Genomic DNA, 17,500 nt, shown 5'->3' with positions numbered 1-17,500 from the left:
GTAACACACTCTCTCTCTCGCTCTCTCTATCTCTATCTCTCTTTCTCTCTCTAACTCTCTCTCTTGCTCTCTCTCTCTAACTCTCTTTCTCTAACTCTCTCTCTTTCTATCTCTCTCTCTCTTGCTCTCTCTCTCTAACTCTCTTTCTCGCTCTAACTCTCTCTCAAATTCAAATTCAAATTCAAATGTGCTTTATTGGCATGACTCAGAAAATAGTGTTGCCAAAGCAGTAACATGACAATACAAACATAGACAATATTTGTTTTAAGGGGGGTCAAAGAAAGGAAACTTATCTAAACTAAAAGAAAGAAAACTTGTATTTAAAAAAAAATAGTAACTAAATCCATGTTTAAAGAAAACTTAAACATGCATTCTTAAATCTAAATTTAAAGGAAACTTATACAATAGTCTATATAAAATTATTTAACAAAAACTATATACTGTATGCACTTTTTCTATGTGAAGTTTTCTCTTAAAATGTGGCAGGACTGTAAATATTGGTAGGCTAAGTGGGCACATTTATCTATTTCTCCCAGGAGGAATTGTAGTTTTTGTTCATTGGTGGCAGTCATAAAGCCGGGACAAGTGATTTCAATTTGTGGGTAGAATATAGCTCTTAAGTGTTGATAATTGGGACATTCTGTGAGGAAGTGGCATTCGTCCTCTACTACTCCCGTATTACAGAATTTACATATTCGATCTTCACGAGCTATCCAGGTTTTGGTGTCTACCCTTTTCTATTGCAAGGGAATGATCACTCAGTCGATACTTTGACAGGAGTTTTCTATGATGATGGTTTTAATTTCATTTAAATATGGTGCCAATTTGTAATCAATTGAATAGTTCTGTAGCAGTGTAGCTTATTTTACTTGTTCGATTTTGCATTTCCATGTGTTAATGTAGTTTTGTTTTGCTGTGTTCTCTACTTCTTTGCTACTGAAACAATACTTGAGCTGCAGTTTTCAGGTTGTGTTTTTGTATTATGAAGTTTAAGGGTCACTCTCTGGGTGTTCCTCCTCAGCTGGGCAGCAGTGTGGTGATATTGCTCTGAATTGCTAGTCTGAAGATGATGCCAGAATTTGGTTGCTCTTTTTGTATGTGTCTACAAGGAGGGAAATCTTCCAAGCTCAGCTCTGCAGCCTAGATTAGGTGCACATCTGTTTAAACCTAGAATATTTTTACAGAATTCCAAATGTAATAATTCGGTTTGGCTTTTGTCCCATGTTTCGAAATTGTCTTTATATTTTATACCCCAAATTTCACTCCCGTATAGTAATATTGGCTTTACTAAGGAATCAAAGATCTTTTTCCATAATTTGATGGAAGGATTATATTGAAATAGAGATTTTCTTAACATGTAGTATGTTTTGCGTGCTTTTTCGGATAGGTCTTTGATTGCGTTATCAAATTGCCCTGATGAAGAAATGGTCAGTCCTAAGTAGTTGTATTTTCTTACTTGTTCTAGTTGTTTTCCGCCAATGGTAAAATTATATTTATTTATGTTGAATGTTTTTTTTTGGAAAGTCATTATTTTTGTTTTTCCATATTGATTGGAAGGGCCCAAGTTATGCTATATATTAGTTCAAGAGAAAGGCTCTCTTGTAGTCCCTGTGCCGTTGGCTATAGCAGGAGAAGATCATCTGCGTAAAGCAGGCATTTGATTTCTTTTCCCAAAAGATTGAGACCAGGCGAGGATGAATTTTGAATTTTATTAGCTAATTCATTGATATAAATGTTAAATAATGTAGGACTCAGGCAACAGCCCTGCCTCTCTCCTTTTGTTTGAGGAAAGTAATCAGTTTGTTTGTTATTTATTTTTACACAACATTTGATGTTTTCATACATGTCTTTAATGATGTTATATGTTTTACCACCAATTTCACAATCAAGTAGTTTTAGCAAGAGACCTTCATGCCAAACGGAGTCGAAGGCTTTGCTGAAATCCACAAAGCATCCATATATTTCCGTTTTTGACCTTTGTAACGTTTTCTTGTATCAGTGTCTGTAAAGTATAAATATGATCTGTTGTTCTATTTTTTGTATGAAACCAATTTGAGAGGGGCTTATTATATTGTTTTTTTATTAAGTTTGAAATTAGGTTATTGATTATACTACAGAATAATTTACCTAAATTGCTGCCTTGTGATATGCCTCTATAATTGTTTGGGTTAAATTTGTCACCATTTTTGTATATGGGGGTGATCTGACTAATTTTCCATTGGTCAAGTGGCCTGAGGATAATATTAAATTAAATAGTTTCAGGATTACTTGTTTAATTTTGGGGGTGCTACGCTTCAACATTTCATCATAAATTCCATCAGTGCCGTGATGATTTTCTATTTTTCAGTTTTTTATTTTAGTGTTCAATTCAGATAATGTTATAGCTGAGTCTAATTCATTTAATTTATCTTTTTGTGTTTTTTCAAGTGTTTTTAAATGGTTTGTTAGTTTTTGTTGTGCCAGGTTTAGTTCATCTCTTTTGTATAAATTTTCAAAATGGTCAACCCATGTTTTTCCATTTGCTATTGGGATACAATTTTTCTTTTTGGGGTTGTTAAAGGTTTTTCCACAGGTCCCAAAAGTGTTTTGATCTAACGATCATCAATTTCTACTAACTGGTTATGTATGTGATTGGCTTTTTTTTATTTTAGAAGTGATTTGTATTTTTGTAGGGTGTTATGATATTTTATTTGAAGTTCCTGATTTACTGGTTCTCTGTGTTTTTGGTTTGAATAAGATCGTAATTTTTTTCTTAGTAATAGACAGTCTTTGTCAAACCATTTCTTTTTTGTTTTTCTTGCTATTAACTATTCCTTGTCTTTTTAAAGATTTTTTTTGGCTATTGTGGAAAATATTGTTGTTAATGTTTTGGTGGCTACATTGATGTTATCTTCAGACTTTTTAAATTTGGTGAACAGGAAGGAGTAGATCATGTTTTCGACCTCGATGCAATTTGACTGGGATGTGTATTGCTCTAGTCTGTCATCGCTCCATTTGTATTGAACTGGAAGTGGGTGTAGTGTACTCATAGGTTTTGATATTCTATACTGGAATTTTTCTTTAAGCTAATTATAATGTGGCAGTGATCTGACAGAGGCAACTGTGGCATTACTGTGAAATAATTTATTTGGTTGTGATCTAAATCTGTTATAGCATAATCCACCACACTGCTGCCCAGGGGTGAGCAATAAGTGAATTTACCCAGAGAGTCCCCCTTGTTCTGCCATTAACAATAAACAGACCAAGAGATTTTGCAAAGTTGTAACACCTCCTTGCCATGTCTATTGATGATGTTATCAAAATTGTTCCTGTGACTACTTATATTGATGTTTTGTTCTAGTGAAGAAACATGTTTATATCCAGATATGTCAATGTAATCTAAATCGGTTCCTACTCTTGCATTGATTCGCCCATAATTAGAATCTTCCCAAATGACTGGAGTTCAATGATGTCAGATTTTAACGTTTCAAATATGTTTTCACTGTAATATGGAGATTCAAGAGGAGGAATGTATATGGCACATAAATAAGTGTCCTGTGTTGAGTTTGTGAGTTCTTTTGATAGTTTCAACCATATGTGTGATGATCCTTTTCTTACTACATATATGTATTTATTAATGGCTTCTTTAAACCAAACAACAATTCCCCCTGAGTTCCTGCCGCATTTTATATTGGGATGTTTAATAGAAGGGACATTTATATCTCTGTAGGAAGGTAATGAATAATTGCCCTGTCCATTTTTACTCCACGTTTCCAGTGCTATGAATATATCTGAATTGTTTACAGCATTTACAAAATCGCTATCTCTGATTTTCTCTCTGAAAGAAGAAGAGTGCATTCCTTGAACATTATAACAAATGATTTTAAGAAATGTCATTATAATGGTGTAGTTTGCCAGAAATAAGAATGTTTGTATACTCAAGTGCAATAATGATCCAATTGAGACACTGGTAAAGTATTATTTTTACCAGATAAATGACTAAACCTACAGAGAGATAAATATCCTATAGGTAGGTAAATTATATCTACGAAGACAAACAGACTTGTGAACACTCGACACAGAGACACAGACAAATACATACATGTTTAAGTTCACACAAGACAGACGCAGACATATTCTAACATACATACACACCCACTTGCACACACATGCACAGAAACACAGACACACAGATACATACACACACACACACACACACACACACAGACAAACAGGTAAGCAATGTTGATTATGAATGTTATGCATAAGACAGAAATATAGTATACAATTAGATAGACTGACAAGTAGACATTTTTACGTTTCTATACACATATTTACACACTCAGACACTCATACCCCCCTCCCCATCCCTCCCCCCACACTCTCCAACCATGCATATTGATATTTCTGTGCAGATAGGTAATGATTATGTCTATAGGCAAACATAAGAATACTGTATGTCTGAGCGTAGTCTACACACTTAAACCCACATATATAATACTCTCATACCCCCCTCCACATATATAATAAAAAAAAGAAAGAAAGGAAAAACAAAACAAAACTGCAGGTTATTAAAGAAAAGAAAATGAAAAAGAATAAAAGTAATTGTGCACACACACACAAACACACACACACACACACACACTTACACATACACAAAGTCCTATGTCTTTTCACATTTACAAAATGAATATTCATACAAGTTTTTTTTTTTTTTTTTTTTTTTTCACTAATGCAAGAGACTATCATATATAAGTTGAAGCATTGTTGTTATCTGAGTGAGATCTCTACAAAGTACCTTTGTTAGAGATCGGCTGCTGCATAGGTAGGCCTATATCGCCTCAACTGGTTTTGGCTGTCTTTGATGATGTTTGGCCTGCTGCTTTTCAGAGCATGGTATTCTCACTCTATTTAATGCTGTGTCTTTGAGTTTTTAGCAAATATTTTCATGCCCTCCTTATGTATGTGGACATTGTCATATAAATGTCTAATGGTAATGTCTGTATGGTGTGCAACCTTTACGTTGGGTATATCAGCACAGAAGGACACAACTTTGCCGTTGATTTTTTCAGTAACACTTACAGGAATATCCCCGTCGTGGAAGTATAGATGAGATGATTACCTTTGCATCTGGATGTTTTGTGTGGCAATTTGATGGTGCTGATTAAGGCTTCTGCCACATCAGTTCTCCTGTCTTTAATGTCATTAGTCCCTGTATGGATAATTATGTGAGATGGATTATTGAGTAAGCCTTTTTGTATTATGTCCTTAGCTGTGTGTGTCGTTGGACACCAAAACTTCTTGACTTGTCTTCTAGGGAAAAGTCGTCTGGGGTTCAAATGATTCCCATTAGAGTCGCACAGGATGATGATGTCATCCTTTTCCTTGCTTTGAGACTTTGTCCCTTGTTGTCCCTGACTGATGTTTGCTGAAGAGGAGGGTGGTCTGCTCTGCACTCTCTCTTTATATCTCTCTCTCTAACTTTCTCTCTTTCTATCTCTCTCTCTCTTGCTCTCTCTCTAACTCTCTTTCTCGCTCTAACTCTCTCTCTTTCTATCTCTCTCTCTTGCTCTCTCTCTCTCTTGCTCTCTCTAACTCTCTCTCTCTAACTTTCTCTCTTTCTATCTCTCTCTCTTGCTCTCTCTCTCTAACTCTCTAACTTTCTCTCTTTCTATCTCTCTCTCTTGCTCTCTCTCTCTCTCTCTCTCTCTCTCTCTAACTCTCTCTCTTTCTATCTCTCTCTCTCACCCACTCACCTACATCATTAGCAAAAACCAGCTCCCGCATTTATGGGTCCTTCAGGCACCTCATCAACCGCCTCTGATCCACCCGTCTCAGCGAGGGCCAGCCCTCACACTGAATCATGGGAACCTGACCAAACACCCGGCCTCTCTCTCCTCCACCCCTTCTCTCCCTTTCTCTCTCTCTTTATCTCTCTCTCTCTCTCTCTCTCTCTCTCTCTCTCTCTCTCTCTCTCTCTCTCTCTCTCTCTCTCCTCTCTCCCCCCGGCTCGGATCTGCGTCACCAGTAAAAGCCATTAGCGGGTTTTACGGCCTCTCCTGATTGGCTCTTTAAATGATGATTTTTCAAGAAGAGACTAATTTACAGACTCAAGGGCCGTGAGGAGGCACGGGAGCTCGCCTATTGAAACCAGCCATTTTGCTGTGTGTGTGTGTGTGTGTGTGTGTGTGTGTGTGTGTGTGTGTGTGTGTGTGTGTGTGTTAATGTTTGTGTGTGTGTGTGTGTGTGTGTGTGTGTGTGTGTGTGTGCGTGTGTGCGCTTAAAACTGTGTTTCCTTTGGGTGTATGTGTGAGCTTTGTGTGATTGCATTTGTATGTGCCTTTGTGTTTCTGCTTTTTTCACGTGTGTGTGTGTGTGTGTGTGTGTGTGTGTGTGTGTGTGTGTGTGTGTGTGTGTGTGTGTGTGTGTGTGTGTGTGTGTGTGTGCTCACGTGCATGTCTCTGTATAAATCTGCACTCATTAAAGCCCTGATAGTTCCTGTAACTCATGTAGTAAACTGCTACAGCAGAATGACTTTGACCTCCCAGCAGCAACTCTTCTTTACTGCACAGCCTCATCCATTCCCCCAGTCAGTCAGTGTGTGTGTGTGTGTGTGTGTGTGTGTGTGTGTGTGTGTGTGTGTGTGTGTGTGTGTGTGGGTGTGTGTGTGTTTTGGTGCCTGCGTTTTGTGAGTCAGAGAGAGAGAGAGACAGTAAAAGAAAGAAAAATCTTTTTGTGTTTACCTTAACAATAGTTACGCCCTTCTCTGCGGAGATCATTGATGCCTCCTCAGTAAAGCATTGCTGTATTGACCATAAACGCCACAACTGTCCCTATACCGGTGCCCCACACCCGCCAACCAGCCAGCCAGTGGCAGCAGATATGTCAACATTGTGTATTAGTATTTAGTCCAAAAGTCCATGAAATGAAAAGCCATTTCCTGGAATTGCTGAGCGCGGCGTTGCTGCAAAATTCACAGCATCAGAACCTGTCTCGTTTTTACGTCTCGCTTGTGATTTGCGCAGCAACATGCTCACCCAGCACTTCCTGGAAATTGTAGTGCCATGGTTTTTTTTCTCCTCCCCTCCACTCAACAGACAGAAGACGCCACAACAGCTATAAGCACGGGGTAGAATGAGGAAACAATGTCTACAATGTAATGTTGCGTCACACTATAAATTTGAATGCGAAAGTACCGCAGAGAGGATATTTAAACTCTTGACATTTTCATTACACCAGCATGTGGGTTAAGGATGTCTCAAAAGGCTATTATTTTACCACAGGGTAAATAGTGGGGAGAAGTAACTTGTAGACTGAAAGGGATGGAGAGATAAGAGATAGCAGAGAGAAAGAGAGAAGAGAGAGCTAAGATAGAGAGAGAAAGAGAAGAGAGAGTGAGGATAGATAGAGGGGGGGGGGTTGAAAGAGAGTTTCACTTGTCCCTGGAGTCATTTGTGACCTTGACCCCTCCTGTGTTTCCTGTCAAATGGCCAAGATTGCTTCCCTGTCTGACTGAGATGCTGCGACGGCCTGTACTAGGAACTCTTGACCCTCGTCTCAGATTCACAAGGACCTCTCAACCCTCTCACTGGCCTTTAGTTATTCCCTCTGTCTTCCCCTCTCTTCTGTCACCCTCCATCACTCCATCATCACTGCTCTCCTGACTCTCTGCCTCGGGCTTTCTAAAATACCAAACTGTTCTCTCCTTGAGCTCTCCTTCTCTCGTTCTTGCACATATTCTGATATATTCATTGGCATTTAAAAAAACAAAAAAACAACAAACAGCCCTACTAATTTAGAAGAAATATTCATTCAAAAAAGTATGAAAAGTCATTGCGTCACTCCTGTTGAGTGACCTTGGTTTACATGCAGGGTTCCTACGCGGTATGGAAAACCTGGAAAAGTATGGAATTTGGTTTTAGTAATTTCCAGGTCTGGATAAGTATGGAAAAAAGGAAAAAGGGTATGGAGAAATATCTGTAATTCCAGACTATTGCAGCTACAGTACTAATCACTACTCAGGTCATAATGTGTAGCTTAAATGTCAACTATCATTTCTTTAAATTATAAACATTGACTTTGCACTTTCCCCATTGCTGAAATTAGGGCTCTCAGTCAATGAGCACCGTGTCTCATGCATATGCATGGCATATGGGAGCGTTTGACTGATGATCGTACTTAGGAGGATCTTTGACGTAGAATTAAATTAAAATAAATTGCCTCAATAAAGAAATAGCTTTAGGTAGACAAATCCCAGACATTTCAGTAATGACATTTCCTTCTGACTTAAAGCATTGTCTATGACAGGGGTGTCAAACATAAGGCCCGGGGGCCAGATCAGGCCCGCCAGCAGGTTCCATACGGCCCCCCAGATGTTCTGGGTAGTAAGGGGAAATTAGAAAAAAAAATATCACATCCAGTTGTCTTCAACAAAGTGTAATAAGCAACATCTCTATGATATGATAAACTGATAACCTAGCACTACAAACCATCCTCAGGAAGGAAGAAGCTGAAAAACTAACATGGAAGTAGGGCATTTCAGGAGAGAAAGAGCAGTATATGACAGCAGTACATTATTTTTACTTGTTTGCTCATAGGTGATATCATCAAATAACACTCTGATACCCATGCAGAAAATGATGACCATGACGGCCCACCACGAGGTCTCATTCCAACAAATCCGGCCCACTACCTAATATGAGTTTGACACCCCTGGTCTATGAGCTCCGCTCGGTGAAAACAAAACCTTGTGGTTGTATTTATTCATTGAAAACTGTGATGCGCCAGATAGAATGGCAAAAGTGTTAGTCTGAAGTTGATGACAACTGGATTGAGCGAGTGCCTGCACAAATTGCCAGCTGGCTCATACAGTAGAAAAAATGACCTGACTAAATGGACGAATATTAAGTGTCATTTTTTTTAATTCACTTCAGTTGTCCTTACGTTTTTTTTTTTTTTTCACCGAGTTATCCCAAACCAGAAGTGCCCGCAATTTCAAGATTATGAGTAGAAAAATCTGGAAGTTTGGGAATTTGAATATGGAAAAAGTATGGAATTTTGAAATGGAAAATACATGTAAGGCACTTTAAAAAATAAATCAAATGTATTATCATCACTTCCTTTCTCCAAACTTGTGCAATTTAAAAGAGTGATTGATCCCTGATGCTGTCCCAAATTGTATCTCTCCCATTGTGAGCGTTGTGCTCAACAGGTTGGGTCCAGCTTCCTAGCTCCCTGCTCTCTGCACTCAACTAGTCAGGACTGGGCCTTTAAAAATAACCATAAAATGTATGTCAACTTCAGAGTGCTTGCTGCCATCTGTGCTTGATTGGTCAAGCCTGCCCAGGAATATTACAGGAAGCCTGTTACCCCCTAACCCTCAACCCACCACCCAATTTCCCACAGCACCTTACCATCTGTTCTCGGCTGGTCAGGCCTGGACCCTTGAAGTAGCCGTATATAAGCCTGTTAGCATCCTAGCGGCTGGCTATCGGTGCATCGGCTGGTTGCGTCTGGGCCCTTGAAGTAGCCGTATATAAGCCTGTTAGCATCCTAGCGCTGGGGCGCGCTTGTGAACCCCTTATCACACAGACCCCAGCCCTTACGTGGGACTGGGGGCCTCCCCTTCGCTCACTCCCCACCACAGTGGGACCTCCCACCAGCCCAGAGGAGCATGTCTTCAGCATTAAACAGCTCTCACAGCGCAGACCGTACCAGTCTATCACTGACCCCAGGCACTCACCGAGGGAGAGTGAAGAGAGAGGGAGCGGGTGATCTAAATAATGCTAATCATTTTAGCACACAGTCACGCCCTGCTGGACACTCTGATAGGCATTATGGTGTCTGTGTGTGTGTGTGTGTGTGTGTGTGTGTGTGATAGACCGAGTGGTACAGTAATCATTCTAACATTTAGTTATGCTCTGGACATTGGTGTTATAAGTCTCTCTGAAGGTCTGTTAGTACTGTGCGAATATGTGTGTGTGTGTTTGTGTGTGTGTGTTTGTTTGTGGATGTGTGTGTGTGTGTGTGTGTGTTTGTGTGTGTTGTGTGTGTGTGTGTGTGTGTGTGTGTGTGTGTGTGTGTGTGTGTGTGTGTGTGTGTGTGTGTGTGTGTGTGTGTGTGCGCGTGCGTGACTATGTGACTGTGTGGGTGTGGGATTGTGGCCGACAGGGAAGGAAAGAGAAGGTCCGGGCGGCATCTTGCAGACATTTTTGGCAGTTACAAAATTGATATCCAACAAGGTGCACTGACACAACCGTAGCATTTTGTGTTTGTGCAGAGTCATTTGTATTGCACTTCACATCATTAAAACCGCACGACAGCATAGACTCCATCCTGCCTCTGCACCTTTAATATTTAATGGGGGGAAAACTCACACCTGTCACACGAGCAGTTAATCACCTCACCTATCACCTAAGGCTTACACCTCTGAACAGGGTGGTGCATTTTAATTCTCAAAGTTCTTTGGGATTACTGTAGCCTAGATTCTAGAATGTTGGGACATTCATAACGTGCTCTGTTACATCTTTAGTGTGTATGCTAAAGGTGCTCTAAGCGATGTTACGTGGTTTCTAAGCTAAAACTTTTTTTTTTTTTTTTTTTTTTTGTCACACAGCAAACATCACCTCATCATCCGCTAGCTGTCTGTGCCCTGAATACACTGTAAAAAAAAAATGTGGTCTCTCTGTTTTGTTTGAACGTCAACAGAAGTGACGTTACCCAATATCGCTTAGAGCACCTTTACATAAGTGATAGGATGGACAGAACAAGTTATGACGTTCCATTGATATAGATAATGATCGAAAGATATTGGATGGATCCCAAAGGAGATTAAGGGTGTTTCTTGGCTGAGAATGTCCTCCAGTACTGTCAGTGGCAGTGGCGGTTCTAGGATTTTTCTGAGACAGGGGCCATAAAGGGGCCACATCATACACTGAGGGGCCAAGAACCGGTCAACATCCATACACAGAAAATCCCTTGTTCAGTAAGGCAGAGGCATGTTGTCTACGTGATATGCAGGACTATACGCAGTATACCCAAAGTCCTTTTAGGCAAGTCCCTCCACTCGACGGCCATATTGCAACGCTTTTTGGGCACTCATCGGGCATCCTATTCAGCAGAAATGCGCGTGCGCAAGGCTTCGCAACACCAATCTTGCTCCAGCGGCGAGTTCACAACACATGATTGGCATGATGTCTTCACAACACACCATAAGATTGGCTCAATGTATTCACATCACACCACATGATTTTGCCGAGGAAGGGGTGGATTATGTGTAGACAACGGCCATATTGCATTTCTATGGAGGATTTTTTGAGTGCTGTGTCACCTCATTAGAAAGTCTCTGGTATACCCACTTAAAAAGCATCACCATTTCAGTATACCCACTTAAAACAGACAAGGATAGGTATTAATATTTCTGTAGGTGAAACACAAATGCGTGTTTCACAAAATCCATGCTTGTATTCAGCATGTCGTCTGGCAACTGTAAAACCAGTTATTATTTTTTAAAATCATATAAAGCTTGAGTGAATAGAGTAGAAAATATAACCAATTTATCTCAACGAAACTCTCCTTGTCCTAACACTTTGAGACAGAATTCATGCGAAGCCCATGAATCAAATAAACTCAGAATAGTGGTTAATAACTATTTACTTTATTTAATAACTATTTACTTTATTTAAAGTAAATTGATATTGCCACATAGCAGACGGCTGCATTTCTTGCTGCAGTTTGTTAAAACCAACTGAACACACGTACATTCAAATGCTGAACACACTAGGCTATATTCAAACATTATACCCTAGTTCTAATTAATTTATTTAATTTTCAGTCATCTCATGCCATGTGTCCATTCTGTCCCTCATGTTCATGTTGTAAGCTTAGATTGGTGTGTGAATTCATAGCGCTGTCATTTCTGCTGACCACCAGATGTCACTGTGTTGTCTTCGATGATTTTGCTTCGGATCATTTTGGCGATACAATCAGGAAGAAGCTTCAAAAGCTTCACAAGGCTTCGTTCGCCCATCACTAGATGAAACGCTGCCATCGGTTCTTCACGTTAGAATTCTAGCTGATACTTTCGTTAGCCAAATGTATCGGTTCTTCACGTTAGCTGATACTTCCGTGAGCCAAATGTATTGTTTCTTCACATTAGCAGAGACATTTCTGGTTAACCAAATGTATTCTTTCTTTTACAGTTCACTGTGTGCTTTAGCTTTCAAGCTTCATAGGTGCATTACTGCCACCAGTTGTTTGGGAATGGAATTGCATCTCTGATCGTCGTTCTCAACAAGTTTGACACTTATTAATGATTGACGGTACAGGGGCCAGTCAGGGGCCAATGAGATTTCAGATGGGGCCCGGGCCCCTGTGGCCCCGCCCCTAGAACCGCCCCTGGTCAGTGGTTGAGTACTTGTACTGTACAACTAATTGTTGTTTGTATCTCACTTCCTGTCTGTTACTTCCTGTTTCTTGTGCAGTGCCCACAGCGCCCCCGCAGGATGTGGAGGCAGTAGCACTGAACTCCACCACCATCAAGTTCACATGGAACCCCCCGCCCCAGCAGTTCATCAACGGCATCAACCAAGGCTATAAGGTATGTATGCATGCGTGCACGTGCGCACGCACACACACATACACACACACACACACACACAAACACACACACACACTCCACTCATACACACACACACACACACACACAAATCAAACTCCCCCACTCTAAAGCTCATCAGACTCTCTCCCTTACACTCTCATTTACAAAGATGCAGTCTTAGTGAGTGAACACTGACACACATACTGTAGACACTCAACCAGACACATATTCAAAGACAGACACACACACACACACACACACACACACACACACACTACACACCAAACCCTTTTCTCCTACTGAAAGAAAAACTCATCAGACAATCTAGTTTCTGATAATGGAAACCCCCCAGGCTTTCCCAGAGACAGAGACTCTTTCTCACTCTCTCACACACACACACACACAAACGCACACGTTCTATTCTTGTTCAGTCGGAACCACACGCAGACATTCTCTTTCAGACATTTTCTTTTCTTTTCTCTCTCTCTAAATATATTTCTCTCTCTCTCTCTCTCTCTCTCTCTCTTCCTCTGGACTCTTCTCTGGGACCTTCAGTCTATCAGCACTGTTTCTCCTCCTCCCCTTTTCTTTTCCATTTTTTTCTCCTTCTTCTCTCATTTTTCATCATTTTTTATCTGTCCATTCTGTCTCGCTCCATTCCCTTGTTTTTATTTTTTTCTCAACTGTAGTCTCTCCTTCGTCTTTACTTCATTTTGTGGCAAAGAGAAAAATCCTTCTCCCTACCCATACCCGACAAAAAAAGCTGCTGGTATTTTTCTTATGACACACAACACACACACACACACACACACACACACACAGCTCCATTAGATAAATGTAATTTGTTTCTGTTCTCACCTCACGCCCACCCAAACAACAGCACCCTTTTCAGGCTCCAGGGAAAGGACATTGTTACCATGACAATGTGTGCATTTTGACAACCAGGTGGGACTCTGAGAGGATAGAGAGAGAGAGGGAGAGAGAGAAAGTAGGGAGAGAAGGAAAGAGTGATGAAGCAGGATTGGGGAGTGATGGAGGAATGGAGAATAAGAAATATGGAGAGAGAAGGAAAGAGAAATATAGAGAGGGAAAGAGAGGAAGAAATATAGAGAAACTGAGATGAAGGTAGAAAGAATGAAATGGGGACAGGAGGAAAAAGAGAGGTAGGGAGAGAGAATGAGAGAGGGAGAGAGAGAGGGAGAGAAATAGAGAGAGGGAGAGAAATAGAGAGAATGAGAGGTTGAGAGAGAGGGAGAGAAATAGAGAGAATGAGAGAAATAGAGAGAGAGAGAAATAGAGAGAGAGAGAGAAATAGAGAGAGGGAGAGAAATAGAGAGAGAGAGAGAAATAGAGAGAGGGAGAGAAATAGAGAGAGAGAGATGACGAAAGCTCCCGGTGTGAGAGAGGGAGTGGAACCCGCTGATGTGTCTTGTCACGCATCACAAAGCCATGTACTCTGTGTGTCACACACACTCTCTCTCTCTCTCACACACACACACACACACACACACACTCTCTCTCTCTCTCTCACACACACACACACACTCACTCCCACACTCTCTCTGTCTGGAGCCTTGTGGCATGGTGTTTCTCTGACGGCGTGTTTATGTGTGTCACACACACTTTCTCCCTTCTCACACACACACTCATCTATTGATCTCCTTCTTCTCATATATATATATATATATATATATATATATATATATATATATATATATATATATATATATATATATATATATATATATATCTTTTTAGCTAGCTTCCTTTATATATATATATATATATATTTTTCCTAGGTATCAGATGATTGGCTTATGTGCAGTGTGATGAGGCTCAGACTGTGACTGTAGTGGTGGTGAAGTTATTCTGTCTCCTTTCTGCTCTCTCTTTTTCTGATTGTCTGACAAGCACCAAACAAGTCTTAAGTAATGATCTCTTGTATATATATATATATATATATATATATATATATATATATATATATATATATATATATTATATATATTATATTAGCTCATTCATTATAAGTCATTACGGTTCTACACACTTTCATTGTCGTGGAACTGAATTGAACAGAATTTGTCGACATTATATTATTTCATTTAGCAGGCAGGTTTAAAATAGTTGCAAATATACAAATATTACAGTACTAATGTACAATTTATCCATGCATGTGCTCATGCATATTGAACCTGTGATCTTAAGTCTGTTTTCAACCCGCTTAGCCACTGTGTGTGTGTGTGTGTGTGTGTTTGTGTGTATGTGTAGTCATTTGAACCAGTACAAACAAGCTGTAATGGTTAAGCAACTATTTAATGCAATAACATTTCCAGTCACATCCCATAATTGACCCCCCTGTCTGGCAGCTCCTCGCCTGGCTGAGCGCACGTTCCGAGGAGGGACGACGCCACCGTGGTGACCATCGCCCGAGTTCCACGGCAAGCGTCAACGACCTACCTGAGCAGCCTGAAGAAGTTCCAGGAGGCTGAACACGGCTAGGTGTTGTGCTTCACCACCTCGCGAGTGGACCGCAGCACGCCACAGTTGGTGCAGACGTGACGCAGACAGTGAGTTAAGCACACACATACCACACACCTTACACACCACACACACACACCAATAATACACACACACACTCTCTCTCTCACACACACACACACACACACACACACACACACACACACACACACTCTCTCTCTCTCACACACACACACACACTCACTCCCCACACTCTCTGTCTGAGCCTTGTGGCATGGTGTTCTCTGTCTCTGACATGTTCTCTGTGTGTCACACACTCTTTCTCTCTCTCTCTCTCTCTCTCTCTCTCTCTCTCTCTCTCTCTCTCTCTCTCTCTCCCTCTCTCTCTCTCTCTCTCTCTCTCTCTCACACACACACACACTCACTCCCACACTCTCTCTCTCTCTCTCTCACACACACACACACCTACTCCAGCAGACTTAATGGAATTGGCTTTTCTTCCCTGTGCAATGTGATGAGCTCATGTCAGGAGCGACTGTGGCTAGTAGTGGGTAGTGAAGTTATTCTGTCCTCCTTTCTGCTCTCTCTTTCTCTCTCTTTCTCTGACAAGCACCAAACAAGTGCCAAGAAATGTGATCTCTCTGCTCGCTCTCTCTCTCTCTCTCTCTCTCTCTCTCTCTCTCTCTCTCTCTCTCTCTCTCTCTCTCTCTCTCTCTCTCTCTCACACACACAGCTCATTCATTCACAGCTAAGTCATTCACAGTTCTACACACTTTCATTGTCGTGAACTGAATTGAATGAATTTGTCGACATTATATTATTTCATTTAGCAGGCAGGTTTAAAATGGTGCAAATATACAAATATTACAGTACTAATGTACAATTTGATCCATGCATGTGCTCCATGCATATTGAACCTGTGATCTTAAGTCTGTTTTCAACCCGTTTAGCCACTGTGTGTGTGTGTGTGTGTGTGTTTGTGTGTATGTGTAGTCATTTGAACCAGTACAAAACAAGCTGTAATGGTTAAGCAACTATTTAATGTACACATTTCCAGTCACATCCCATAATTGACCCCCTGTCTGCAGCTCCTCGCCTGGCCTGAGCACGGTTCCGAGGAGGACGACGCCACCGTGGTGACCATCGCCCCGGAGTTCCACGGCGCGCGTCACCACGGCTACCTGAGCAGCCTGAAGAAGTTCCAGTGGTACAACACGGCGGTGCTGTGCTTCACCACGCCCGGCGATGGACCGGCAAGCACGCCACAGCTGGTGCAGACGCACGCAGACAGTGAGTTACACACACATACTCACACACTTACACACACACACACACACACACACACACACACACACACACACACACGTACACACACGTACACACACGTACACACACGTACACACACATACACTTACACAAACACACGTAAAAACATACACACACACACACACACATACACGTACACATACACATACACACACACATACACACACACACACACAAACATACACACACACACACACACACACACACACACACACACACACATACACATACACATACACATACACATACACACACACACACTATATATTTCTCCACACACACACACACACCATCGATTTTACAACTCCTACCTACACACTCACACACTCACACACAGACACACACACACACAGACTTACATATTTGCTAACATACACTGTAAAAAATAATAAGTAATGGTTACTTGAAAAAAGGGTGGAAACTCGTTGCCTTAAATAAGTTAAGTAAACAAAACTTTTCTCTTTCAAGTTATGTTTAGTTGATGTCTACAAGTAATGCTTACTTAGAAGAAGTTATCCTTACTTAAGACTTTAAAGTTCTGGTTACTTACTTCCAACTAGTAAAGTTTACTTCATGCCCTCAAGTAAAGCTTACTTGAAACAAAGTTGTATTTACTACTGTTAAATGAGTTACCCTTACTTTGAGTTGTAAAGGGTACTTTATGTTGGATAGTAAAGTTTACTTGCAGAATATACACAAATAGTTGGCACTATTAGATTAGATAACTTTATTGTCATTTTGCAGAGTACAAGTACAAAAGACAACAAAATGCAGTTTGCATCTAACTAGAAGTGCAAAAAAAGCAGAAAAATGCAATGTGATATACAAAGACAGGTGGTGCATAGACAGGATAGGAAATATGCGGTGTAAACAGTGGTATACAGTTGGTTTACAGAAGGTGGTTTAGAGTAATATAAATTAGGTATAAATATGTGCAGTGTATTAGCAGAATAAATATGGAGATATTTGGTATGAACCATATAGACATATATGTACAGTATACAGCTATGTGCAGTGTGGTAACAGTACTGTAGTGCAGAAACAGTAACATTATAACAGTAGTGAATAGTATGAAGAGCAGTAGAAAATGGAATGGCTATATGTGTAATTACAGTA

At 40.5% G+C, this 17,500-nt stretch overlaps 1 protein-coding gene across 1 annotated transcript in view; it reads left to right on the top strand.

Annotated features, from left to right (window-relative positions):
- Positions 1-17,500, top strand: part of sdk1b (sidekick cell adhesion molecule 1b) — a 296,641-nt gene that overhangs the window by 209,434 nt on the left and 69,707 nt on the right. Inside the window, 2 exon segments of the mRNA XM_048249003.1 lie at positions 12,462-12,577; positions 16,147-16,348. Of these exon segments, the coding sequence (XP_048104960.1) occupies positions 12,462-12,577; positions 16,147-16,348 (318 nt within the window).

This window comes from Alosa alosa, chromosome 7 (genome assembly GCF_017589495.1).
Source record: "Alosa alosa isolate M-15738 ecotype Scorff River chromosome 7, AALO_Geno_1.1, whole genome shotgun sequence".
Lineage (NCBI taxonomy): Eukaryota > Metazoa > Chordata > Actinopteri > Clupeiformes > Clupeidae > Alosa > Alosa alosa.
Note: the sequence above shows the minus strand (reverse complement) of the source record. Positions and strands in the feature narration are given on the sequence as shown.